Below are 25,609 nucleotides of genomic sequence, written 5' to 3'. Positions count from 1 at the left end.
AGACAAATAGGAAGATGCTTAAATGGTCTCTCGGTGCTTTGCCATGATGTCGGCAGATAGTCCGATAAATCAGTTGAGATCGGGCAGGGGCTTGGATGGGTTCGAGTGGGAAGAGGCTGAACAAGAACAAAAAAGTCCGCAGGATTTCTGCTGTACTCCAAGTAGGGAAACCTCTGGAACGTGGGCTAGTTTTGCAAATTCTCTGGAGATCTAGTGTACATTCTTACTGATTACTGATTTATAAAATTGTGTTCAATGAAATAGTAGTGCCGTACCTCAACACTTTCAACACTCTCTTAGAGTCGTATCTCTTCTTCTTATTTTTCACGATTTGTATTTACACAAATACACATGAATGGAGCTGCTTTAAATTGGAAAAAAAACTAAAGAAACTTCAACTTATCTTCATTGTGCATACATATGTTCATTAGGTTAATTATGGCTCAATATTTAGTTGAGAATCCGTTTTTAATTCAATGCAGCCTGGCACCGGCCTGGCACTTGACAAAATGAGGACGAGCTTCACTTGAAGAATTTGCTCTGTCTACCATTCTTCTAACATCTCCCCACAAGTTTTAGATTGGATGTAGATCTGGAGACTGCGCTGGCCATAGCACTACGTCGATCTTCTTAAAGGCAAACCGGGCCTTGGCGCGTTTACTGGTGTTTTTTTGGGATCATCTTGGATGTCATATGGTAGCAGTGTACTCTTGCATATTTCCGCATGTTCGCTTTTGTCCATGAATCATTTGAATAGGACTGACACCAATATATATATGAAAAACATGTCCATACCATAATGTAGCTTGGTGGAATTTCGGTTGTGTGCTGGGCTTGGCACCAAATCAAACTCCTTCGCTCTCGTCCGACCGCATTATGTTTCGCCACCGTTTTGGCTACCTTCCTGGGTAACTATTAACGGCTAACGGCTTGATCTTGACTGCACAATACCTACATATGTATGTACGTCTATCCTCTATCTATTGATTTACGCTCACGACCTCGATTCGTATCGGTGGCATTTCATCCAACTATTCCCAATCTTGGTATATGTTTTGCATTGATTTCTCTTCTCGATCTAGCAATATGCTTTTTCATCTTTTTTTAATATTTCACAACTATTTCAATGAACTGCGTGTGTAAAAAAAAGCAAAGAAATGCAAATCTATTAAATTTTTTTTTTATTTCTGCAGTTTACATTCCTAAAACGAGATACGAGATATCACGTGATACCTTACGAAGACTGGAAGGGTCTCAAAAAGATTTTGGAAAATTGTCAGCTATACACACATCCATATGTACATATATGTTCATATGTAGGTACATTTAATCAAAACGATATGTTTTGAAAATTCAATTTTATTTATATCCGAAAATCTATGACTTTAATAGACAGTGGTTTAGTACTTTTTACGTTTTGCACAACACAAAAATTTGGTTGTAGGCCTGGATGACTAGATCTCATACCCATACTTGGAATTTGCAATATACCCCCAAAATATTTTTATTTTATTGGTTGACTGTACCTGAAGACACATCGAGCCAAAGTTAAAATGCTACCATTTTAAATATCTCTTCAACTTTTCCATTTGAAAATGATTTAGTTTTTTAGGAATGGGCATATTTTTCGAATTTGTTTTGTTAGTGGGAATCAATGCCCCACTAAAAGAGTTACAATTCATGGAAATTGTTCAAAGAAAGTCAAAGGTACGAATTTTGTAGTAAATCTGCTGATGTTCAGTTTATCTAATGCTTATCTGTTGTATATACTTTATCTATGTTTGTACAAAGTATATCCCGCAAAATCCTGAATGTCTCCTCGAATCCTACCTTATTTAACCATTCAGTGATTCAACTGCAGCCCATTCATCAGTGGGTGCCTTGCTTCCCATTCAAGCAACCCAAAGTCCAACGGTGCATACAACCCACACAGTGTGGAGCCGCACACAGAGTTCGATACAGTGCGAGTGCCACCAACACAGATACAAACTCGTTTCGGGTTTGAACCGACGCGGCTAACACGCCCCTCGCGGCTGCCGACCAATCAGCGAGCGGCGTGTTGGATTTGTTTGGAAGAGCGGTGGAAAAGCAAACAGAAGCTCTCAGGCCCGGAATAAAATGTCGCCCAATACGGGCGAATATTGGAAATAGATGGAAGGTGTGTGTGCGAGTGTTGCCTGTACCTGTACCCCTACGACAGTGGGACCCGGCTGCGACTGCGCATATCAAACGATGATAGATGTGAATGGCGACGCATGCGCCTGCGCCTGCCTGGCATAAGGTGAATCCGTTACAAAGCGAGAGATAGGGATATGTAGATGGATAGGGAGAGGGAGAGTGAGAGTGAGGCACGCGCCCTCAGCCCTCTTGAGAAGCGCTGTCAAGCGCAACGAGGGCGACCTGGCCCTGGCCAGCCCTCATCGCGGTCATAATGAATGACTATGCCGCCGTGCGCCGTGAGCTGTGCGCTGTGCGCTGTGTGTCCCCCATTTTGACCCGCTTCCAGGGGCCACTTCTCGTGCCGCGGCGGCATGCTTCGCTAGCCCCTGCCCGTGGCGGGCTCGTGTCTGCTGGAATGTCGCCGCCGTGTGCTGCACATGTCCTTTCAAGGAAATTGCGCCAAAACGTCAGAAAATTGCTGCCAGCTCGAAGGAAGAGGATCGTTAAATGTGGAAGAAGTGTGCTCCCGCCACTTCTCCGTTTTCTAGGCAGGTGTGGCTGGGCCAAGGATATTCGTAGATAAACTGGAATTGTCTTGCACCGAGAGGTGGCCAAGCGTGGCCCGGAGAAGGACTAACTCGGTAGGAGGAACCCAAATGTTGCAGAGGGACGAGTTTCGAAGGGTGCAGCAGCAGCAACAGCAGCAGCAGCACCACCAGCAAGGGGATAGTCGGAGAAAGCAGCAGGTGAAGGCCTCCGATTTGGTTTAATGTGAAAGAAAGATCCAATAAAGATACACTTTTAAATGTCCTTAGCTCAATGCTTAATTGTTCTGAAGGCGGAGCTGGGGGGAGCTGTGGAAGATATACAAACATATCCGAACGAATGATCAATTTAGTACATTAAAATAATCACGAATCTACTCTCTACTCTACTCTACTTACTTTAGTCTTTACTAATATATCTCTCAATCCCTCAAATCACATAGAAAATTAATAAAAATAACTAATTTAATGGTAAAGTAACACTACGTAAAGGAATTCCCACATTTGAAAACTACTTACACAATCAGGCAGGCTCCGGTTTTCACTTTCGCAAAAACTTAGCGATTTACTTTTGAAAGCGCAAAAGTTGGTGCTCCTGTTTTCGCAAAATAAAAGCGTCGACACAATTGGGTTCCAATTCAATCCCATCCAATATCCAAGCCCTTTCAATTTAAGATACTTTTTTTTGTCAGACTTATTTGTTTATTTGAAATTGAGATAACATAAAATTTTAGTACTTTTATAATAATTCGTTTAACAAATTTAGAAAAGTATTTTGCAAGAATTTAAAAATTTACAAATTCAAAAGAAAATATTAGAATAATAGTTTGGTTTATTGATCCACTTTCCAAAGATTAATTTGTTGCCGAACTTTAAATTTGTCATGGGACATGGAAACCGCTTAAAAAATCTCCTCTCTTATCATAATTAGATCCAATAAAAAATCTTTTTTTAGGTAACATTTTCATACATTTTTCAGCATTAATTTGCACTTGAAAAAACACCTATAGGTGATAAATTAAATAGTCCCAAGCTTTAAAACACGAAGAATAAATGAATTGAATTGAGCTAATCATAGTTTAATCAAAATTGTATCTAAATTGAATTCCCAATCCGATTGCACATGCAGAGAATGTCCGTGACAGATGTTAGATGTATAGATCCATCCACATACATAAATATTTGTAAGTCAACCCTCCCCGGGCACCGCCTCCGCCCGCTCCACCGCTACCTTCCTCAACCATCCGACTCTCCTTCTCCCTCTCTCTCTCGCTCCATCTTCGTCTCTCAAGTGTGTCAGAGCCAACAACAGTTGGTGGCAAGAACAGTAACACAAAATGTAACAGTTACAATGCGGCAAGAAAAGAAAAGGACAGCAAACGCCCGCCAAACCAAACTGCATACCAATTAGTAGGGAAACGCGTGCTGCCAACAAACAGAAAGAGAACCAGCAGCAGCAGCAGCGGCAGCAGCAGGAGGAGCACTCGCAGGATAGAAGGGAGAGCACGATCAAAGCCACTGATACTAATAGAGGGTACTGGGAATGGGAATGGGAAAGGGGCGGGGGCAGGGGCAGGGGCAGGAGAGCCGATCTCTGCCTAACTGTGCGTCTTGACCCTTACAACATGCAGGACAACATCAGCAGAAACATCAGCAACATCAGCAGCAGCAGCAGCAGCGGCAGCAGGAACTGCAACTGCAACAGCCGCCAACTGCTGCCAAAGGTGAAAAACCAGAGTTGGTAACACAAACACACACACACACACACACACAGATACTCGTACAGACAAGGGCTTCAGAGCCAGCCACCACCAGCAAAAGTCAACACCAACACAGAGAGGGCTCGTTTTGATTCGGCTTGCTGCCACACACAGACACACAGACGCACAGACACACGCTCACACACACACCCGTGCAGTCGGACAAAAACACAGAGCTCAATGTGGTAGTACGTACCTTTTTTTCGGGCCAAGTAGTCAGTCGGCGACAACGCTTCACCGTTGGCTCAATTTAGAACCGAGCAATCGGCCAAAGATTCAGTCAGGTGCGAAGCACCGAGCGATACGGACGTGTTCGTCTTCTGAGAGTAAAAGAATTGCCCAAAAAAACTTAGATATCTGTATAAAAAAGATCCGTTCAATACCGAAGATCAGCTCAACGAAAGTGACATTTTTTGAAGTGACTAAAGAACAAAAATTATAAACAAATTGAGCCAGTGCAGAAACAGTGAGCCCCAAAAATGAATCATTTGTCGCCGCCGCCATCGCCGCACTCGCAGCAGCCCAGTCCAGCAGGCTACTCCGGACCAGCCCTGGACAAGCAGTGGATGCAACGGGCGTCCGCCTTCAACACTGTGATTGCCTCGGCAGCAGCCCAGAAGCTGAACGGAAGAGGTGAGTGCAAGGATCGAAGATCTCTCATGGGCTTGGAAGGTTTCGAAGAAGGCTCCTGCTTCGCAGTTCTGCTTTTTTGTATCATTATTCTATCTGAAAGATAGGATAGCTGCACTAATATAATCAAGGAAATATAGTACATTTTCTAGATTGATTCAACGATCCTAGAACTGCTCAAACGCTCCCTTGCATCGCATAGTATTTTATCGATCCCTTTTGATCATCTCCCGCAGATCTGCCCTTTCTCTATAACCCATTGCTGTACTCCAGTGCCCTGTTGTGGCCGCAGTTCCTGCTGTCATCCGCCACAGCCTTGGGGACACCTTTGACACCCATGACTCCTAAGTCCCCTGCCTCCATAGTGTTGGGTCAGCGTGATCGGGACTACGCTCTGACCCCAGAGAAGGAGCAGGAAATGCAGCACACAACCAACATCAACAACAACAACATCAACAACAACAGCAGCAACAGCAACAACAACAACTACAACAACAACAACAAGAAACAGATGTTGGAGGAGCAGGACGAGGACATGCCACTGAACCTGAGCACCAAGGAGCGGAGCAAGGCGGACCAGTCGGAGCAGGAGCACTACCACCGCCATCTACACCACAACAGCAGCAGCAACAGCAGCAGGAGCAGCACCAGCGGTGGCAGCCTTAGCGATTCGGAAGCAGTGCATCCCATGGGCGCCCTGAACGTCACACCGCCACCCCTGAGGGCGGTCAATCTGAAGACTACGGGAACCCCGCAGCAGCAGAGACAGAGATCGCAGGGAAACATCATCTGGTCGCCAGCCTCGATGTGCGAGAGATCCGCCAGAAGGGAGCAGCAGAGCGAGTACAACGAGGAAGATGAGCCCCAGGTGGATCCCATTGTGAGGAAGTTCAAGTACGAGCGACGGTCGGCTGCCTCTGTCTCCTCCCTGCAGTCGCCGATCTCCTCGCTATCCGCACCCCAGGCCACCAAGGCTGTCCAGGACATGGACTTCGAGGTGGCCCAACAGCAGCTGTACGCCCATCGCAGCGCCTTCATGGCCGGTCTCACGGGCAACAATCTTGAGCTGCTCACCCAGCACCTAAAGTCCCAGCAGCAGCAGCAGCAGCAGCAACACATCAAGGATGAGGCAGCCAGCGAGCAGCAGGATAACCATTCGGCAGCGGCGCTTATGGGCCTGGTGGCAGCCGCCGAATTCGGTTATATGCGTAATCAACACCAACAACAACAGCAGCAGCAGCCCCATCAGCAGCAGCAGCAGCAGCAGCAACAGTTGCAACATCATCAGCATCAGCAGCAGCAGCAGCAGCAACATCCTGATTCGACCGCCACAGATGTTGCGCGCCGATCCTCCTCCTCGTCCTCATACCAGGGCGAGTGCGAGGAGAAGCGCAGCGGCAGGAATTTCCAGGTAAGCCCAGTCAAACAGGATATCGAATCGGGAAACGGGGAATCGGGGAATCGCGACTAGCGGAAATGTTTCAGAGATTGTTGTGGTTCACCGACAGCATCGATCGTAAATCTGTGGGCATTCGCAGCGGCACTGTCTCTAATGGGTTTATCACGTGTCCAGTCCTGGGGAGGACTCAGCGCCAGCCCTTTCGGAGGAGTACTTGCATTGCATAAGACCCGCTTTGCATTGCGTGTCTTTGGCAATTCCCTTGTGTTAATTGTTTCATATTTCGTCCTCGAACAGTTTTAATTGTCCTCGGAGATATCGATAGTGCCTAGACCTAACCCTCCTCCCACCATTATTTCAATTTGGAAAAGTGGCACAGCAAATACTGTAATAAAACCGACAGGACAGGGGCGACAAGAGCGACAGGAGCGACAGGATAGACATGAGAGAGAGCTCTATGGAAATTCAATTAAGTCCCATCGAAATCACGCAATTAGTTAATCAAATAATTTTGATTGGGGGAGTGTGGGGCGCTAGGGACACTCTTTCGGAGGATTTATGTACAAATTACAATCATAATTGTCATTTCGATATTGGATTGTCCCCCTTTTTCCGACGCATTAACCCTGCCAGTGCCAGGGGCACACGACCATGTGGAATTCGAGAAGGCTTCTTCGCTTATGGCCAAGCCGGGTTCATGCTCTGACTACCCCCGATGTCATATTGCGTTTATATCCATCAACACCCGCCGCGAGTCCGAGTCCGAGTCCGATGTCGGTGTCCCTCTCCGCTTTTTTCACACATCCATCGAGGGTCAGTGAAATGCGATAGGCCGGACCGAAAAAAAAGGTTTCCAGGCCGGCCGCCATATGGCCGAAGACAGTTGCCAGAGTCCAGAGACATTGGCGCAGGCGCAGACGCAGACGCAGACGCAGATGGAGACTGAGTTTTTATATTGTTTTTATATATAAATTGAGTCTTATTTTTTCTGTAATTTCTTACATCTGTTCCCTGTAGGAGGCCCACCCGGCTGAGTCAGACCTTTGGGGTTTCTCCCCTACACCCCCACCCCCACCAGCACCCCCGCCCTGTATTTTTTGTGCTTCGCCAACTTCCGTTTCGTTGTCGAAGCTAAGCAAATTGACATTATGGCTCAGAGTCGGAGTAAGAGTAAGAGTCAGAGTCAGAGTCGAGTCAAGCCGAGCTTAACAATAGAGCAACTAATTGGGTCTAGCCTATATGGAGATACATACTGAGGTACTATGTGGATATGGATATGGATATGGATATGGATATGGGGATATGGTCCACTCAAATGCAATCCGCAAATAGAAAATCCCAAAAAACAAGACACTGAAAGATACATAAAGAGTGAAAGAAATTAAAAAAAAGAAACGAAGAAATAACAGACACTTGTGTCAATTTACAATATGCGTAGAGCAAGTTGGGTTTTTGAAAAATGTTTCACTTTTTCCCAGTTTTTTTGTTTTTGTTTCTTTTTCTTTTTCTTGTTTTTTTTTTTTAATAAATGTCGCCCACGTAGCTGGGGAGCTGGTGAACGATTTGAGTCGTCGGGTGTTGTTCTGGTATCTGTGAGAGTGTGTCAATGTTTAGATACGAGTACATGCATGTTGCTGCAACACGCAAACTGTTTAAACATTTAATCTGACAACCGAAGATGTTACAGGGAGCTCGATCACCCAATACCCGATCCCCAAGCCCCTCCTCCCTCCTCCTTCCTCCCCAATCCCCAATCCCCAATCGGGCTTCAGTCGGGCACAGCTGTGTTTGGCCTACAAATATCGTATCACTCGGATCCACAGAATTTATCTCACTTGAGATTTAGCATTGAGCTGAATCCATTCCCCCTTTCCACCCTGTTTGATTAGCTGTTTTCTCCGCAGTGAAATGCAAAAATAGGCGAGGCGATGCGAGGCGAGAGAATCTATCGCCATTAATCGAATAATATGTCGGGGGGCCAAAGTTTGGCTTTGGGTTTTCCCTCCGTGCTTTGGCTCTATCGTCACTTGGCGACAAATATTTGTGCACTCACAAATCTAGTTTAATTCATGTGGCTGTTGAGAATTTGGCACGCACACACAATAACAGAGAGTAGGTATATATAGACAGATTGTGTTGGCTGGTTGGATATTCCTTTTTCAGATTTGCTTTTTGGGGATATAGACACAGATACAGATACAGATGCAGGCTGTTCAAATATGGGGCATTTTCGGGGGGCTTAATCGTGACTCGTACTATTTGAAAATTAAACACAACCTTTATGCCTCCACACCCTTTTGTTCATTCCAGTGCAAACAGTGTGGCAAGTCGTTCAAGCGTTCGTCCACCCTCTCGACACATCTGCTCATCCATAGCGATACCCGGCCATATCCCTGCCAGTACTGCGGCAAGCGGTTCCACCAGAAGTCCGACATGAAGAAGCACACATACATCCACACAGGTAAGCTTCATGTTCCATTCAAATCAGAATACCCCAGTAATTCCTGACCTTTGGCCCTATGCAAATGTGTCAAACGGCTCCCCCAAAATCAGCGATTGGGCAAGATTTCTATCGCTTTTCAATTTGTCTAATTGCTGTAAAGCCGCGACTCGCAGCGACTCCGCAATTAATAAACTTTGTACGCTTTTCATTTGGCTAATTGTTTATTGATTTATTTCCGTTTCCAGGCGAGAAGCCGCACAAGTGCACGGTGTGCCTGAAAGCCTTCAGCCAGAGCTCGAACCTGATCACGCACATGCGTAAGCACACGGGCTACAAGCCTTTCGGCTGTGGCCTCTGCGATCAGTCCTTCCAGCGGAAGGTGGACCTGCGGCGGCATCGGGAGAGCCGCCACGAGGAGGCACCCGTCGAGGATCTGAGGCCACCCACGCTGCTCAAAATGGAGGTCAGCAGCAGCAGCTGTTGACAGGCAACAGCTCGTACTCGTAAGCCACCAGCAACCGAGCTCCCTCGGGGATCGGATCCCAGTATTAGCTGAGCGCGTCCAAGAAGAAGGTGGAGGAAGCAGGAGGTGGCGGTGGCCCCGTCTAAGTCGCTGCTAGGAAGCCAAAGTTTGTTTTGTCTTGGCCTTCGCACAGATGAACCACAAAAGAGATCTATTGTTAGGGGATGTTAAGATCTCCCATTTGTTAGCTAAGAAACTTGCTCAATTCTAGCCCTAAGCTTGGGGGGCTCCCTCTCTGTAAATAGCAGACCAAACAAGACTTACTCTTACAAACCATATGTATGTTACACTCTAGAATAATTCATTAATTTAATTTATTCCATTAGCGTTTTTTTTTATTTGGTTTAAACTTAACCCCAAATTGGCAGCTAAACGTACCAAAGAACAACCAACAAGAAATTTCCAACCAACTTGGCAAAGAGCTTGAGCCCTTGAACAGATAACTTGTCCAAATTTTTATTAAATCCTAATTTATTTAAGTTGATTGCACACCCCACCTTACCCCACCCCAATTATTTATACGAATTACGTGGTGAATCTTTTAGTTTATTCTAATTTTATAATTTATCCAATGATTTTTGTAACTATTTGTAACATTATAATAATAGTTTAGATAACATATGATATTTTTTTTTTAAATAAAGTTGAAAGCTAAAAGAGAAGAAATTTGAAAATGAAATTTAATTGGGTATTGGCTCACCAAAGGAGCATCAAAGGGGGAAGGGGGAAATGACAGATGAATATTCATAGAAATGACTTCATAAATATGCGGTTAATATCTCATTAGCTCTCCATCTGCCTGCCCCTCAGACCGAATGAGAAGCATTCCTTAGCATCAAGGACACAGCCTCCTCCTTTGAAGTCGTCCCACATTTTATTACAAATTGTCCAAAGCGTTCCAAATATTTCTTTTTCGGGGGTTTTGGCCGAAAACCTGATTTTATAGATAAATTCCTGCACGTACTCAATTGATGGGGAATAAGTTGCTTCACTGCTCCTGCTGCTGCTCCTGTTTCTTTAGCCGGGTGACGCGGTGATCTTTGATCTGTGGTCCATGTGGCATCCTGGGAATGCCCTTTGTAAGCCGCCGCGTTACAGCAGGTACTTCTCCTGCTCCTCCGCCCCTGCGCTCCTTTGGGAAAACGCCAATAAGTGTTCGAAGTTCGAACTAATTGCAGCCGAAATAAAGTGAGAAAAGGAGTGAGCAGATCGGAAGAGGCACAGGCACAGGCCAGGGCCCAGGCCCAGCACCAGGCTCAGCACCAGCCTCAGGCCCAGGGACAGAGGCAATGGTCATTGAGGATTGCTGATCGCAATTTTCGGTAATCGAAATGTCCAAATGCATTTTGCGGCACTTTAAAACGCCCGAAATGAAGTTTGGCAGTTTACAAATCACCGACTCCCCTCATTATCGCCATTCATCGTTGGCCGCAATCAGAAATCAGCGAGCGAACAGTCGTCGAAGGATTTCACTCAGACGAATCCCCCCGCAGAACTGGATCCCGGCTTTGGCGCGCCACAAATTGATCGAAATTGACAAAATATTGAACCACAAAAAAAACAAAGGAACGCCTGAACCACTGGAAGGAGAAAGAGAGAGAAATATGCAGTTCAATTGCTGCCACAGAAAAATGCAGTTCAAGGACTTTTCGGCCAGTGCCGACAAAGTGAGGCCAAAGATCCAAAGAATGTAGACACAACATGGGCCCTGGCCCTGGCCCTGGCCCTGCCCCTGGCCCTTCGCCGTGCCATAGATGAAAGTTTTGCTTACATCTTGGCGTCAGGCAGCTGACGAAACAGAGGGAATATCATCAAGGCTAAGACTTACAGAAAAGGGTCTACCATCGATACATATGTATTCCAGATAGTCAGGAAAAGTCATAGATTGTATGGAACAGCGTTATAGAAAACATGAAAACGGGGCTTTCTGCGGAGCGATAAGCTCCAATGATTGCAGATTGCAGATGCCATAAAAAATACTTCAATTTTAGTCGGGATATTCGTTCTGACATGAAAGTAAAAGTGATTGAAGATCCGCACATGCCACCTTCATTCGTAGAGACCTCGGAGAACCGATAAGATATACTTAGAGATAAGTGGAAAACACTCGATGCCATATGCTGGAGTCACTATCCAGCTCCAGCTACATCTACAGCTCTCGGTTTGTTAACCCCTTTTTCCGCGTAACACCTGAGCCCACATAATTTGTCATGCCGTTTGGAATTTATTCAACAGCCAGGCCAAGAGTCGGGCCAAGCCCCCATGAAAAACAAAAGAGCACCAAAAAAAGAATAACTATAAAAATACACGAAACGAAATGAAATGAAATGAAAGCTGCAACCCCAATGCAAACAATAAGAATCGAGGGAAAACTCTTAGGGGAAAACGGTGAAGAGGAAATTGATCTTAGAAGTGGTGCTTGAAGAGGCCTAGAACCCGCAACATGGGCATGTGCACGTCCTTACCTTTCCTTTCCCTTCCCTTCCCTTCCCTTCTATTCAGTTTGGTTCCGTTTTCCGGCTACCCCTAGCCTTAGCCTTAGCCCTAACCCCGAGTCAGAGCCAGAGCCAGAGCCAGAGTCACCTTTTGGTCTGGTCTGTCCCTGGGCAGGTGACTTTTGACTTTGGCTATTAATAAAAATAATAGTTGCGGCTAAAAAAGGTGAAGAGCCCGGGCGGCCGCGTGCAGCAAGAGCAAAAAAGATGTCTTAGGTCAGTTTGGTTGGTTTGGTTTGGTTCCTGGGTTCGGCTCGGCTGCAGCTCGGCTGCGGTGCAGGTGAAGCAAGCCTCTCCGAGCCGGGCTCACAATTAAAATGCGGAGGGGATGCATATGCATCTGAACAGAAAAGGCACCTGTAACACACAGATAGAGCGAGATGGGGATGTGGATGGGCATGGGTATGGGTATGGGGATGGGTATGGGGATGGGGCTCAAGAAGGACCGACAGCGGCTCAACATTACATCGGCTCATTTATGTTTATGTCCTTTCATTGTAAGCAGGCAGAGGAGCTGCAGCCTGGCGCTGATTCCGATTCCAATTCCCTTTTGCTGGGCCAAGCCAAGCACCTGCTGCCGTCCCGGAATCCTGGAACCTGTCGTCGTCGTCGCCGTCGTGGCTTGGCGCTCAATTATTGAGCCAGGACGAGCGTCTCGACGCGTGCTCAAAGCCGGTTTGCGGCCAACATATGCCAGGAGGCAAATTACAACAGCAGCCCAACTCAGAGCCAGAACCAGGGCCCAGACTTACAAGGCACTGAGTTGACATGGGCCACACGACACCAGCCAGGAGCGGCAGCAGAAGCCAAAAGATGCAACAGTCATAAAAATCTTTCGTTCAGAGACAGACAGACCGCAAAAACATTCGAGTTGAAGGCAGAGAGATCTGCATCTAATCTAGGCCCTCAGGGGAGTCCATGCCGTGTGTGTGTTTTGAGCCACAAGCTGTCGCTTAATATATGTACGAGTACTCTCAGATACGAGATACAAAATCCACACACATCGGTCGGAGATGGTGAGAGGGAGAGTCAGGGAAAAGGAAGGTGCAACAACAATTGTAAGTGCACCTCTGCACCTGTCACGCTCGATCGATATTACAAGATCGACTTGTCGGCCAGGCCAAAAGTGACCCAATTTTAACAGGCCTCCGGCTTCGCTCGTTCCCCCTCTTTCCTCTTTCCTCTGCCCTGTACCATGTCCCCTGTCCGCTGCACAGGCTGTCGCCTCTTCCCTTTTGGCCTTTTGTGGAATTGAAACTGATAAGTTATGATTGCTTCGTCTTTCTTTGATTGAGCATTGTCACCTGGCTGGATCTGGAGTTTTGTAGGCAATTGATTGTTAAATGATGAACTCTAATGGGGAATAGCACGATGTTAATGGACACTTAAGGACAGGTGATGCCGGCAGGATATTCCCTTCCATATTCAACGACTTCTGACTCCTTACAGTAGTCATAGGTTTTGATTAGTTCTACATGGGAGCCAGAGAACTAGCATGGACAAATTGTGCTTGGAATGTGTCACATATGGATTGGTCTAGTCACCAAGAGACTTGTCCTGCGCTTTCCTTTCTTTTGAGGTTGAGATTGGAAACGAATCAGACGTCAGCTAAGGCTGGACTGAGGGCGAGACTGATGGAACAAAAAGCAACAACAGTTTGGCCAAGTTCGCTGGCCAAATCGGAAGCGAAGCGAAGCCAATGGAATGCCGTGTCAATGACTAGTTGAAGATTAGTCCTGCCCTGCCCCCATCTTGAGGGCGGAGGAAATCTTAAGCTCTTTCGACTTGAATGCAGCGAATGCATTGACAAATCCAAGTCAAATATGCAAATCAACCCTCCTCTGGGCCAAGACAGAACGAATTGTGAAATCTATTTAAACAGCTTAATTGGCAAGAAGCCAGGAAAAGAGATGGCCACGGAAGGGTAGAACTGTAGAAGGGTAGAAGGGTAGAAGGGTAGAAGGGTACGGCTGGCAGGGGAAAGTGTATGGCGAACGGTGAACAGTCAACGATCCGAGGGCTTAGCAAAGGGTTGGAAGACGTTGAATCGGGCCGAAAGCAAATGTCAAAACAGAACAAAAACAAAACACAAAGCCAAAAGCCAAGTCCCGGCAATTAAAATGACAAAATCTAAACACGAAATTTGTACGGATTTTGTGAGAAAAGGTGCAAAGTCAAAGCGACGGTGGCAAAGACGAAGCCGGAGCCGGAGACGGAGGCGGAGGTGGAGGCGGGATGGAAGACCCAAGAGTGCGCCGGCGGAATGGGGGAGAGGTAGGGGCAGACGCAGAGGCAGAGGCCGATCTCAAGGTGTTTTCGGTTTTCAGGCTTAGTCTGAAATCAATTGTGGCATGGGCCTAAAACACAGATTATAGACAGATTTTGAGGCAACAGCAGACGGAGGCACGCACACAATGAGCAACAAATTGCGGCCAAAGATGCAACGCACAACTCACGAAACACACACGCACACACACACAAAGTCACACGCACACAAAGGAAGATGCCACAAGAGGAAGGATCAGCAGGTTGAGGACGCGAGGCAAGTCATTATAAGAATTTAAGCGCACCTTTTCGTTTTGTCTGCGCATCCAGATCCCCGACATTCGGACTGGGACTCGAACTGGGATTCGGGAAGGCGACAGGTGCTCAGAAGATAAGAAGAGCAGAGCAGAGCAGAGCACAGCAGAGCAGTCGCAGAGAAGAGAGAGCGAGAGAGCAGGAAAGCGGGCGAGAGCATAGCGGTAGATGATTTGGATCGTTATCCTGCTATTCTGGTCCTTCTGCTGCTGTTCTGCCGCTGCTGCTGCTGCCGCTGCTGCTGCTGTGCCAGATTCGACCCAGGGCAAGGGCTGGCTGCCTTCCCTGGCCGGCAAATTAATTCCTTGCCATATTTTATAATTCAACAGATGACACGAGCCAAACGAAGGCCTCGCTCCAGGGTGCAGCGAGAAGCTTTGGCTTTGGCTCTGGCTCTGGCTTTGGCTTTGGCAAGAGGGTCCGGTCCGTTGCTTGATTGGTCGGTACCTTTGGGGTCTTCTCGGGTCTCGATCCCGGTCTCAGTCCCGGTGCTGTCCTGGACCTGGTGCCGCTTATTGCGGCTCGTTTGTGGCACAAGCCACATGCCACCGGGAACAAGGACCTCTCATTTGGCAAGCCTTCAGAGGAAGTCTTTCTTCCAAAGAACAAGTACATGTGATATGCAAAGAGCTTTGTTCGGCCAACAGTTGGGTATGGATTCAAATTCGACCACGAGCATACTATAATTCTCTCTGAACTATCTATATTCGGGGAACAGTTGGGGAAACCTTATTGCAAATTGTCATGGAATTAAGTGTAGAGCATTCAAGATTCTGGTATGTTTTTCCCTACATTTTTGAGGATTCTTAGTCTGAATGAGACCGACCCGACCCCTTGGGCACATTTGCTTAGTTTATTTGAAAGTGCAACAGTTTTGTGTTTTTTTTTTTTTTTTTTTTTTTGATAAAAACAGTTTGTTGAACCCACCCCAGAGTCGGGATGACAATGACCTTTTGTCTATGCGATCTGCAAGGCACTCTCCCGTACTTTGGCAGGGGTTGCAGCGAGCTGGAAGTTGGCGAGTTCGACAGCCTATAACTGCATTTTGGCAAAGAACAGTTAAGGGGCCAGCAGCTACAGGTGGAAATCGTGCGCTTGTCACACTAATTCCTCAAAGTTCAGCTCGGGTTCGTGTTCGGGTTCGGGGGCTGTGTCTTTTCTGTGTGTCGGTGTCGGTGGCGGTGGTTTTTGTTTGTAGTCCGCTTGTTTGCCGTTTACTGCACTTTCACAGTTGCACTCCCTGTCACTTTTAGCTGTTTAATTTGCTGTCGGCTTTCGGGCCAGAGTCGGGCCAATATCCAATATGCTGGCAACGCATAATTAGCCGCTAGAGATACTCGTAGCGGAGGCATGGCCATTGAACTTGTCCAAGTCCAAGCAGCGAGGATCATTAGAGAGCGGCAGGAGCTGGCTCGGCAGGTTGAAGTTGAATGAACCAGCCCAGAGTTCGACGAAAGGATAATGACAGCAGGTAGGCCGGGATACTTTCAAAAACAAGTCAAGCACTGGAATAGTCAAATAAAGGATCTGTTGCCCGTCTCCTCTTTAACCAAATGTGAATCCATCTGTGTTCTTGTGCACATTAGTTTTGCAGTGATTTCATTTCCATGATATTTTTCATGATATCAAAAGTGTCTTCTTAAGGGAAATACATACATACATATATTCTTTGACGGAGCTCTAAATTTATTTGGTAATCATTTTCTGTTTTGGATTTTTATGTACTCGGATATACCCGGATATGTATGATATTCAAGATATTTAATAATATAATATGTCTCATGTGATATCAAACTGTTAGAAGAGTATTTCGAGATTTCACCCACCTACTGCCGCCCCACAAAAACGAAAAATCTGTGGCATGCAAAATTTTGAAGATAGGTTAGGTTAGGTTGGCCACACCCTTCCTCGTACAGTGTGCGCCCCGGCCGGAGGTGAGCGAAACATATACGGTTATAATATATACATACATACATAAGATTACTTACTATATATACTAATGGAGTAACGGGTATAAAAGTAGAGCCGCGGTCCTGCAAAAACGAACGATGAATGAATACGAACGATTGAGATGAAATTATTTATCAAATTAATACACGGAGGTTACGCTTCTTTGTTTCTACATATACTCCTCGTATACAAATGCTAGTAATATTTGGCGGGTTGGCCAACGTACGCTTGATATTTAATTAATAACAACAAGTGTTTTGCGCTCGCCGTCGTCCGATCAGTAGTGCTGCCAGATCATCATGTAAAGGTCGAATGGGCTGCCAGACCAGCGATCGAATAGTAGTTCCAGTGTTGCTGAGGCGTTGCGACACTAACAAAGTTTCATACCTTAGGAGCGAAGATCAAATGAAATTATGCGTACCTACAGTAGATGTCAAATAAGATGTACGTGGCCAGAAGTAATTATTTCCGCTTATTCATATGCTACTATCTATTTTTAATTAATCTATTAATTCTTTTAATTCATCATTTACGTTAATGTCATCCGTTGTCCCGTGTCCCTTCTGCCCCGTGGTCTGTATTTTTTGAAAAAGTTTTGATGTTTGCAAGTCGATGGCGTTCCAAACGGCAACTCATAAGCTAAAATACTTTGGTATTTTAAATTCAGGCGCGCACATTAACATTCCATTTTAGTTAACATTAACATATCAATAACAGCTCAAAATAAATCAATACAAAATGTACTGTAAAGGGAACGTTTTATGGACTTATCAATATCAACTCTGACGGCGCATTTTCGCTTATAATGTGACTAAAAAGAGGGTGTGGACAACAGGCATACAAACATAGGCAAATTGCAGGGTTTCTACGAACCTCACCGCGCGTGTGATTGTGGTTGCAAGGTATATTAAGCAAAAGGAGTGGTTTTTACCATGCATGCGCACCACTTTCTGGGCCTTTTGGCCTGTTGGTCATACCTTCTTTTTCCTCGCACTATGTAGCAAATGTATTGCTATCGTGTAGTTGCCATGTACAAAATTGAGCAAATGTTAACATAAAAAAACCAACACATCAAAACTAACCAAGAAAACTTGCAAGCAGTATCTTTTTGGATCAAAACAATCCAGTCCAAAATCCGAGAGAACGCTCTGCAGAAGCCCCACCGCCCGTCAATTGTAAATATTGTTACCTAAGTTACAAAATATATTTTATCGATAACTCGATCAATTCTTACGGCATTTTCTTTCAAACAAAGCGGCAAAAATTTCAAAACAATTTGTTAAAAAAGCAAATAAACGAATCCAAAAGAGAAACCTATTAAACGCAAACATGCAGGGACTGTTCAGAGATCCGGCCCTCGACCGCCACTTCACTGGCCACTCGGGCAGCATCACCCAGCTCCGCTTCAGCCCCGAAGGGTCTCAGATCGCGACGTCATCGTTGGACGGCTCTGTGATATTATGGAACCTGAAACAGGCGGCACGCTGCATTCGCTTCGGATCGCATTCATCGGCTGTGTATGGAGTGGCGTGGTCGCCAAAGGGCAATCTGGTGGCCTCCGCCGGCCACGACCGCTCAGTGAAGATCTGGGAGCCCAAGGTGCGCGGCGTATCCGGTGAGTTTGTGGCCCACAGCAAGCCAGTGCGTAGTATCGACTTTGACCCGACCGGCCAGATGATGCTGACAGCCTCCGACGACAAGTCCGTGAAGATATGGCGCGTGGCCAAACGCCAGTTTATCTCGTCGTTCAGCCAGCAGACCAACTGGGTGCGTGCCGCCAAATTCAGCCCCAACGGCAAGATGATTGCCACCGTGAGCGACGACAAATCGCTGCGCATCTACGACGTCAACACTGGAGAGTGCACGCGCACCTTCACCGAAGAGCGGGGCGCCCCACGGCAGGTGGCCTGGCATCCGTGGGGCAACATGGTGGCCGTGGCCCTGGGATGCAACCGCATCAAAATCTTCGATGTGGGCGGCAGCCAGCTACTGCAGCTGTATGTGGTTCACTCGGCGCCCGTCAATGATGTGGCTTTCCATCCCAGCGGAAATTTTCTGTTGTCCGGAAGCGATGACTGCACCATACGCGTTCTGGATCTGCTGGAGGGCAGACCCATCTATACACTGACTGGCCATACGGCGGCTGTAAATGCTGTGGGCTTTTCCCAGGATGGAGAGAAGTTTGCCACTGGTGGCAACGATCGCCAGGTGAGTTGGGGCGGCTCATCCAATGGCTTTATGTGTAATCCCTCATTATCGATTGCAGCTGTTAGTTTGGCAGTCTAATCTGCACACCTACGATGCCTCCCAGTTCGAGGCAAAGTCTGCCCTGCTCTCCTCCAGCTGCGACACCAGTGTAGCCTCCGTTTACCAGCAGAGCAACGCCAGCAGCACAGCCTTGTCGAACGACCACAGCATTCGCATCGATATGCGCGAGTCGCTCGCCTATAAGATTTTGGACGAAAACTTCCAGGTGCTTGACAGTGAACACACAAAGCTACCACAGACACCAAAAAGTGCCAGCAAATCTTCTTCGGTTGGTCAGCCGGAAGCGCTGCTGTCGCAGGCCAAACTGGTGTCCAAGGAGTTGGACTTCAAGCCTCGCAGCACCAGTCCACGCTTTTTTTAGTTCACTAGCCTTACACTGACATTCCATCCGTAATTAAATTAAAGTCATAACCAGCCGAACCTTCCGCAGGTATTGGATGTTTCGTTTGATTCGGCGTCGGGCTGCTCCTGCGCCTGCTCTGCCCAGCTGGATGCGGTAACGAGTCTGGTGAAGGAGCTTGATAAGCGTGTCCAACGATTAGAAGGGTTCTACTTGTCATGAATATTTTTTATTTTATTTTTTATTATTTTATTTTGTATTATTTTTATTATTAAGTATCAATTCCATTTATAAAAATTTGTTATTTGAAGTCAAACGGTGCGCCCAACAGCACGCTGTTAACATAAACGTGCAGCTTACAGATTTCATAGAGAATGTCGCAAACCGATAACAGGGCCTTAGCAAAAAGTTCTCAAGTCCGTCGCTAATCGGAATACCAAAAAAACCAAACAAATTAAAATAAACTGGAGAAAGTGCCGAATTAATTGATATAAGCTGCATGTAAACCTTTGAAAGCGATGCGCAACTGGATGCCGGTCTTGTTCTGTGGCCTGGCCATACCCATTTCCTTGTTCATGTGGCTGGGCAACGTGGCCTTCTCGAAGATCTGGAACAATGCCTACGAAGGTGTGTAACTGAATAAACACTTAAGGATGCAAAAGGTTATCTAATTGATTGATTGGCAGAGCCCCGGGTGATACCGCCTATGCGGTGGCTGTTTTCCACGCTGGCTCCCCTCACACTGATGACGGTGGCGCTGCGTCGACGCTCGGTTAGCCGGTCTGGAGCCGCTCTAGGCATTTTGGTGGCTTTTATACTGTCGGTAGCCAGCCATCCGTTCTTTGCCAGCCTGGTGGTCTTTTTCTTCAGCTCGTCGCGGTCCACCAAGTTCCGTGCACACATGAAACGACGGTTCGAGCACGACTTCAAGGAGGGCGAGGGACAGAGAAACTGGGTCCAGGTCCTGTGCAACGGTGGAATGGCCGCCCAACTGGCCCTGCTTTACCTCATCGACTGCGGCAGCGGCGAGCGTGCCATAGATTTTTCCAAAGAGTACCGCTCCAGCTGGCTGGGTATTGCCGTGATGAGCGCCTTTGCCTGCTGCAATGGGGACACATGGTCCAGTGAGCTAGGCAGCGTGCTCTCCCAGCGCGATCCCATCTCCATCATCAGCTGGCGACGCGTGCCACGCGGCACCAATGGAGGAATCTCTCTGATCGGAGTCGTGGTTAGTCTGCTGGGAGGCTTCCTCGTGGGCTTCGGCTATTTTGTAACCGTCCGGTACACGGTGGAGGCCAAAATGCTGCTCGTAAGTCCACCTCAATGGCCTATAATCCTTTTTGGCGGCATTGCCGGAATTTTTGGATCGCTACTGGACTCGCTTCTGGGAGGCATGCTGCAGTTCTCGGGCATCAATGAGCAAGGCCAGATTGTGGATGCCCCAGGCAAGGGTGTGCGTCATGTGTGTGGTCTCCGCATTCTGGACAACCACAGTGTCAATCTCATTTCCAGCATCATCACGGGCGTCACCATACCAGTCCTCGCTCTCAAGTTTTGGCCTGTGCGCTGAAGGAGGAGGCATCTGTTGCATGTTATTCATTAGGATCATATACTCCACACACATATATCTATTTTTGTAAAGCTTCCTAACCGCTTAGCGATTAACTCTAAAAAGACTTGTACCGATCGAAACGATGGACTCGAAAGAACAACGATAAGGATAGCCGCAGCGGGAGCACCGACCCATACGAAGCGACGCCAATGATGTTCCTGTTCACTTGATAAGTTTTATACCCGGTGGCTCCGATACCACATCTACGCGCTAACTCATTCTCTCTCTCTCTCTCTCTCTCTCTTTTAATCGTGCAGTGTGAGCAACCTGTTGGGTTGGTGTTGTGATAAACGTGAGAGAGAGACAGATATAGCGGAAACAGATAAAACAATTCAAAATTCGCATACAAAAGTCATTCGATCAAAAAGGCGATAAACGAAGGGCAAGAATTAACATTGCATCATAACTAGAAGACGTGGATCCTTTCTTTCTCCCATGACAAGTGCCAGAAAAATTCAGAGATATGGGGAGAGATCAGCACGAGAGAGAGAGAGATAGACAGAGAGCATGCAACATTCATCGCCTCCGATACCAATTCGGTTAAATAATTGTCAGGTTCACATCTATGTTGACTGAGTACTGGGTATAGAAGTAGCCCACGGCCCTTGCCGTGGCGGACAACGTTCCCGCTTGCTTGATCTTGTGGCATCCCCCTGCGGCTATCCGTCTATACTTAACTAACAGTAAAAACTCTGATAAATGTTGCTGCAAACTAAATTTTATCAATCTCTCTGGACTTTATTGGCTCTCTTCAGTTTCTGGAGTTCTATGTTTCGCAGTAAATTGTTCGAAAGGGCACGCAGCGCCTCGCTGGACGGCACTGGTGCCTCACCATGAGCTGGTCTGGCGAAGCCGATGGAGAACTTAATCATAAGATCACCAATCGGGGAGTTGATGAACTGTGAGCCCGTCGAGATGGTTTTGAAAATGATGCGGCGCTTGTGCTGATAGACCTGAGGATCGCTGGGCAGACTGTTGGATGGATTCGGCAGTGGCCGGGGATTGGGACTGGGACTGGGACTGGCCTTGGGCCTTGGGATCGGGGTTGTCGGAGGTGGTGTCACCTCAATGGAGCTGGTGGTGGAAATGGTGGTTAGGTTCGCTGGCTTTGGGGTGGCTCTGGGTTGAGCTGAGGTCCTTGCTCGAGTGGTGCGCGGATGCGCTGTAGTACTGCGGCGTTTGTGGGGTCTACGGGTGGTGCTGGGAGTGGTGGTTGATGGCTTCTGTGGCTGTGGCAATTGATAGCCTGTCTCGGTCTGCTCATCATCCTCGAGCACGGAAGCCGCATCTGGCTTCTCTTGATCGCTGTAGCCCAAATCCGTCCGATCCTCCCCATCTTCATAGTCATCATCCACTTCCGCATCGTTCGGATGGCTGCTGGTGAAGAGAGGGGGTGGTCGATTAGGAGGCTGCTGATCTCGTCTATCCTGCTTCTCCCTATGCTCGTAGACGGGGTCGTTGGGACCTGTGGAGGCCAGGACTTGCTCCATTTGCTTCTGAAGTATCTCATAGAGCGGCGCATTCTGCTCATCCTCCAACAGCTCCACGGGCTCACTGGGCACAAACTGATTGTTGACATAGGCACTCCTGCCATCTAGGTCCTCGTCCACATCCAAGACATCCTCTTTCTGCGAGCGCGATTCCGATTCGAGTTGCTCAGGTGGTGGATGGGTTACAGTGACTTCTTCCGCTTGGTCTCCAGTTGGTGAAGCTCGGGCACTGAGCAGGGCTGTGGAAGGGTGTATCTTAATGGATCTCTTCGTTCTTCGTCCGACCTTCGCGACTCACCTCCGCTTAGCAGGATCAGTAGCTGCAGTTTTGTGCTCCACATTCGGAATCTTCTGCCTCCCATTGCAGTCGAATGACTTCTGTGCTCTGCTGGAGAGTTCCTCACAGTTTTTATAGGCGTCGTCTGGCGGCGACTTGAGGCAACCATTGTCCATCCCACGCCCTCCCAATTAGGTTTAGTGCTTGGCTTCTAATGATGGCCCTATTCAGCTACTGATATCTTTGACGATCAATCAGTTTATAGAACTTGTTTCCAGGGTCAATGCACCTATCTAGAAATGCACTCTGCCTTTGACGAAGCTGCATCTGGCCATATATCGAATAAATGCTTGTTCCCTGGCCCTCTGAATGGAAATACCTCGCCCAACGTACGGCTTGGCGCTAGAGTTGGTTCATCAAATCGTTGCTGGAAGCTATTCGAAGATCTCTATCCTTAAATATGGAATTTTGTTATAATTTTGCAAGCCCATTGTGCAAACAATTTGTGAGACATCGAATTGTATACTCTTTTAGAGGGTTTACAAATATTTTCAGCAGAAGAAAGTATCTGCGAAGTCTGTAAGTTTGTCTCTCAGTTTATTCGAAAGCTATCTGGCGAAAACTTTGCATTCTATTCTATATAGTACATATATAATATGTATATTTTAGTAAAAGTATAACTTCCACAGAAATGATCGATCTAAGTACTAAATGGCTAGCCTTCCTTTCTGATTTGTATTTCATGTTTAAAATCGAAGTCTCTTTAAGTATTTTTCTCAAATTATTTTATTTGTTTAAATTAAAATAAATATTAACTTTTAAGTGAGATTTTTCTTTTAAGCTACGGTATACTTGAGTCTATCGTTGTCGGCCTTGGGCTGGCTCTGTTCTGTCACTGGAGCGGCCTCAGCCATGGCGATCACCAAGGGTTTTGGGGATTGAGTGTCCTTCATGGGCATGGGTGGCACGGCAATCTCTTCGGAGGTCTTCACGGGGGTTGATACGGCCACCGGGACAGGTTCAGGAAGTGAAGCTGCAACCGAAGGTGATGCCTCGTCTTCAACTGGTTTCTGGGGCAGGGGAAGAGCAATGGGCGAAATATTGTCTTCCTTCTCTTCGCTGCTGTCACTGCTGTCCTTCTCCTTCTCCTGCTTTTTCTTTTCCTCCTTCTCCTTCTCCTGGTTCATTTTCTCCACGGTGGCACTGTCACGGAAATAGGGCGAACTCCTGAACTTCTTGTCGGCACAGGCCGTTTCCTTGGGATAGGTTTGCTGGCAATCGGCATAGGCCAGTTCGGACCAAAGGCCATGGGAGCGGCACTTGGCCACGTTGAGCTTGCACTGATTGTAGAAGACGGCCACCTCATTGGCAGTCCTGCCGCACACTGGCTCGTACAGATCCACACAGTCGTCGTCGCAGAGGTACCCCTCCTGAAGGGACTGCGCAGCGCTGTTGATCGCCGCCGAGTTGGTGGCCTGGCAATCTTTCTGGCCCTGGTCGCAGCTGAACCAGGCAATGGGAATGGCCAGGAAGGGGGGACTCATCCGGATGCTGCCCTGGACATCGGCCTGAGGAGCGTAGGTGCGCTTCACGTAGTAGCCGTGCTCCTCGGTGGATACCTGAGTGTTGCTGGCCAGGTCCGTGGAGCTAGACCACTTCGTCTTGGTCTTGGTCTTCTGGGAGTCGGACTTGTCATGGTGGTGGTGGTGGTCAGAGCCCTTGTGCTTGCGGCGCTTCGCCTCGATGGAAGACACCTCCAGGAGCAGCAGGGCGGCCACTGAAAAAAGATGAGGGACAGTGAGTGGGTTGGATGCTGAGTCCTGCTTGACAGAGCCAGAAGCCTGGGGGACTTACCTAGAACGAAAACAGCCTGAATTGGTCTCATCTTATTTTGCACTTACGATCTGATCTGCTCAGCTGCTCGTCGCTATAACAACTGATCGCATCTTCTGGCGAATGGCGGCTTAAGTACAGGCGTTCCGCACTTGGGGGGAATTCTTCTGGCCATCTACCGGTTTTTCTTCGTAAATCTTTTCATCTGCGGGCTTGTGTTTACACTTCGCGCAGTTCCGAGATATCCCCCCCGAGACACGAACGAAAGTACGAAAAGATTTAGTGATTTTTTTCGTTGTTGGTGAAATTTTATGCAAGCTCTTTTGGTTGTCATTTATCAGCTTACCCTTTTGCACGCACACAAACACACTGGCCTGGACTGGCCTGATAATCATCTAGAATGCTCTCGCTTGGACCTGGAACTGGTTGTGTGTTTAACACCTTACTTGCCCTCCATTCGAACGCCCAGCCGTCCAGCCGTCCAGCCGCCCAGTCGGCCAGCCGTCCAGCCTCCAGCTCAGAAGATCAGCTTGTCTGCCTCTTGAGCCGGTTCTTCAAAATTGGGTCAATCTGGAAAGGTTCGGTGATCTTGTTTTATTTATTTTACCTTCTGTTTGTGGGGAGAGTTCTTTGGGTTTGAGTTTAGAGATTGCCGGCAGTGGCAGTGGCAGTGGCAGTGGCAGCTGCATTTGCTTGCAGGAAATCCCCTCAGATCCAATCAAGCTCTGCTATTGTTTATTGTTGCCAGTGTGTTGATCTCTGATCTACTCCTATGTGAGAGAGCTCTTCCATCGCAGGTAATTGTAGTTTTAATTAGAGTGAAGCCTAAACTTGATTTCCAGCTAGAGGATAGACTTAGACATCATTCGGAGACTCCTCAGAGCATTCTCCGAGAGGTCTCTGATCTGCCATGACCATCCATAATTGCACCTATCATTCCCTCACTCATCCAACTCGTGATCTCGCTGATCGGCGGCTTTCTTCGTCCACCCTCTCATTTCATTTGCTTTCTTGTTGATTTATTTATATTTGATTTTTAATGGAAATGTTTTCAAAATTTCCCATTAGCATTAGAAAGTTGGGATCTGTGTTTGATGGATGCATTGCCGGCCAGCCGGCCAGCCAGCCCAGACAGCCAGTTGGGGGCGATCTGATCGATGCCGGGCCGGACTACAAGCATGTCTAATTACATAATTAAGGGCCCGATGACCGAACACCGAACACCCAAGGGGGCCTACTAAGTGATCTTGTAAGCAGTTTTGCATATCAGCCACAAAGAGCGGGCTTCGTTAATTTCTAGGGCA

The 25,609-nt window shown here is 47.3% G+C and overlaps 5 protein-coding genes across 6 annotated transcripts; 3 read left to right on the top strand and 2 right to left on the bottom strand.

The window, feature by feature from the left end:
- The first annotated feature begins 4,918 nt into the window (after positions 1-4,918).
- On the top strand, positions 4,919-9,628 carry LOC6602268 (zinc finger protein sens). Its single transcript, XM_002027281.2, has 4 exons — positions 4,919-5,098; positions 5,332-6,506; positions 8,805-8,955; positions 9,183-9,628. Exons 1-4 carry the CDS (start codon positions 4,945-4,947, stop codon positions 9,419-9,421), a joined length of 1,719 nt encoding a protein of 572 aa, XP_002027317.1. The 5' UTR covers positions 4,919-4,944; the 3' UTR covers positions 9,422-9,628.
- A 7,733-nt stretch (positions 9,629-17,361) lies between these two features.
- On the top strand, positions 17,362-19,331 carry LOC6602267 (POC1 centriolar protein homolog). 2 transcript variants are annotated; one of them, XM_026992701.1, is made up of 4 exons: positions 17,362-17,660; positions 17,741-18,693; positions 18,752-18,958; positions 19,184-19,331. In XM_026992701.1, exons 2-4 carry the CDS (start codon positions 17,815-17,817, stop codon positions 19,313-19,315), a joined length of 1,218 nt encoding a protein of 405 aa, XP_026848502.1. In that variant the 5' UTR covers positions 17,362-17,660; positions 17,741-17,814; the 3' UTR covers positions 19,316-19,331. The 2 variants fall into 2 exon arrangements, with proteins under 2 accessions (XP_026848502.1, XP_002027316.1); XM_002027280.2 differs by lacking the exon at positions 19,184-19,331 and having other exon boundaries at positions 17,368-17,660; positions 18,752-19,173.
- A 141-nt stretch (positions 19,332-19,472) lies between these two features.
- On the top strand, positions 19,473-21,431 carry LOC6602266 (transmembrane protein 19). The gene is made up of 2 exons (XM_002027279.2): positions 19,473-19,720; positions 19,780-21,431. The coding sequence occupies exons 1-2, from the start codon at positions 19,612-19,614 to the stop codon at positions 20,661-20,663; spliced, it is 993 nt and encodes a 330-aa protein (XP_002027315.1). The 5' UTR covers positions 19,473-19,611; the 3' UTR covers positions 20,664-21,431.
- Positions 21,416-22,536, bottom strand: LOC6602265 (actin cytoskeleton-regulatory complex protein pan1). Its single transcript, XM_002027278.2, has 2 exons — positions 22,494-22,536; positions 21,416-22,434 (listed from the first exon to the last, which is right to left on the bottom strand). Exons 1-2 carry the CDS (start codon positions 22,534-22,536, stop codon positions 21,428-21,430), a joined length of 1,050 nt encoding a protein of 349 aa, XP_002027314.2. The 3' UTR covers positions 21,416-21,427.
- Positions 22,537-23,308: 772 nt separating this feature from the next.
- Positions 23,309-24,357, bottom strand: LOC6602264. The gene is made up of 2 exons (XM_002027277.2): positions 24,327-24,357; positions 23,309-24,249 (listed from the first exon to the last, which is right to left on the bottom strand). Exons 1-2 carry the CDS (start codon positions 24,355-24,357, stop codon positions 23,309-23,311), a joined length of 972 nt encoding a protein of 323 aa, XP_002027313.2.
- Positions 24,358-25,609: the final 1,252 nt, after the last annotated feature.

This window comes from Drosophila persimilis, unplaced genomic scaffold, assembly GCF_003286085.1.
Source record: "Drosophila persimilis strain 14011-0111.01,24,50 unplaced genomic scaffold, DperRS2 tig00000780-arrow-arrow-pilon, whole genome shotgun sequence".
NCBI classification, from domain to species: domain Eukaryota; kingdom Metazoa; phylum Arthropoda; class Insecta; order Diptera; family Drosophilidae; genus Drosophila; species Drosophila persimilis.
This window is presented reverse-complemented; position numbering and strand designations above follow the sequence as displayed.

What these genes read in the sequence shown, in the direction of transcription:
- LOC6602267 (XM_002027280.2), top strand. Translation starts at nt 17,815, where the DNA reads ATGCAGGGACTGTTCAGAGATCCGGCCCTCGACCGCCACTTCACTGGC. An exon ending in CTGGTGGCAACGATCGCCAG is followed by an intron (nt 18,694 to 18,751) that starts GTGAGTTGGGGC and finishes TATCGATTGCAG; the next exon opens with CTGTTAGTTTGGCAGTCTAA.
- LOC6602264 (XM_002027277.2), bottom strand. Translation starts at nt 24,357, where the DNA reads ATGAGACCAATTCAGGCTGTTTTCGTTCTAG. An exon ending in TCAGGCTGTTTTCGTTCTAG is followed by an intron (nt 24,250 to 24,326) that starts GTAAGTCCCCCA and finishes ATCTTTTTTCAG; the next exon opens with TGGCCGCCCTGCTGCTCCTG.
- LOC6602265 (XM_002027278.2), bottom strand. Translation starts at nt 22,536, where the DNA reads ATGTGGAGCACAAAACTGCAGCTACTGATCCTGCTAAGCGGAG. An exon ending in ACTGATCCTGCTAAGCGGAG is followed by an intron (nt 22,435 to 22,493) that starts GTGAGTCGCGAA and finishes ACCCTTCCACAG; the next exon opens with CCCTGCTCAGTGCCCGAGCT.
- LOC6602268 (XM_002027281.2), top strand. Translation starts at nt 4,945, where the DNA reads ATGAATCATTTGTCGCCGCCGCCATCGCCGCACTCGCAGCAGCCCAGT. An exon ending in CCAGAAGCTGAACGGAAGAG is followed by an intron (nt 5,099 to 5,331) that starts GTGAGTGCAAGG and finishes CATCTCCCGCAG; the next exon opens with ATCTGCCCTTTCTCTATAAC. An exon ending in GCACACATACATCCACACAG is followed by an intron (nt 8,956 to 9,182) that starts GTAAGCTTCATG and finishes TTCCGTTTCCAG; the next exon opens with GCGAGAAGCCGCACAAGTGC.
- LOC6602266 (XM_002027279.2), top strand. Translation starts at nt 19,612, where the DNA reads ATGCGCAACTGGATGCCGGTCTTGTTCTGTGGCCTGGCCATACCCATT. An exon ending in CTGGAACAATGCCTACGAAG is followed by an intron (nt 19,721 to 19,779) that starts GTGTGTAACTGA and finishes ATTGATTGGCAG; the next exon opens with AGCCCCGGGTGATACCGCCT.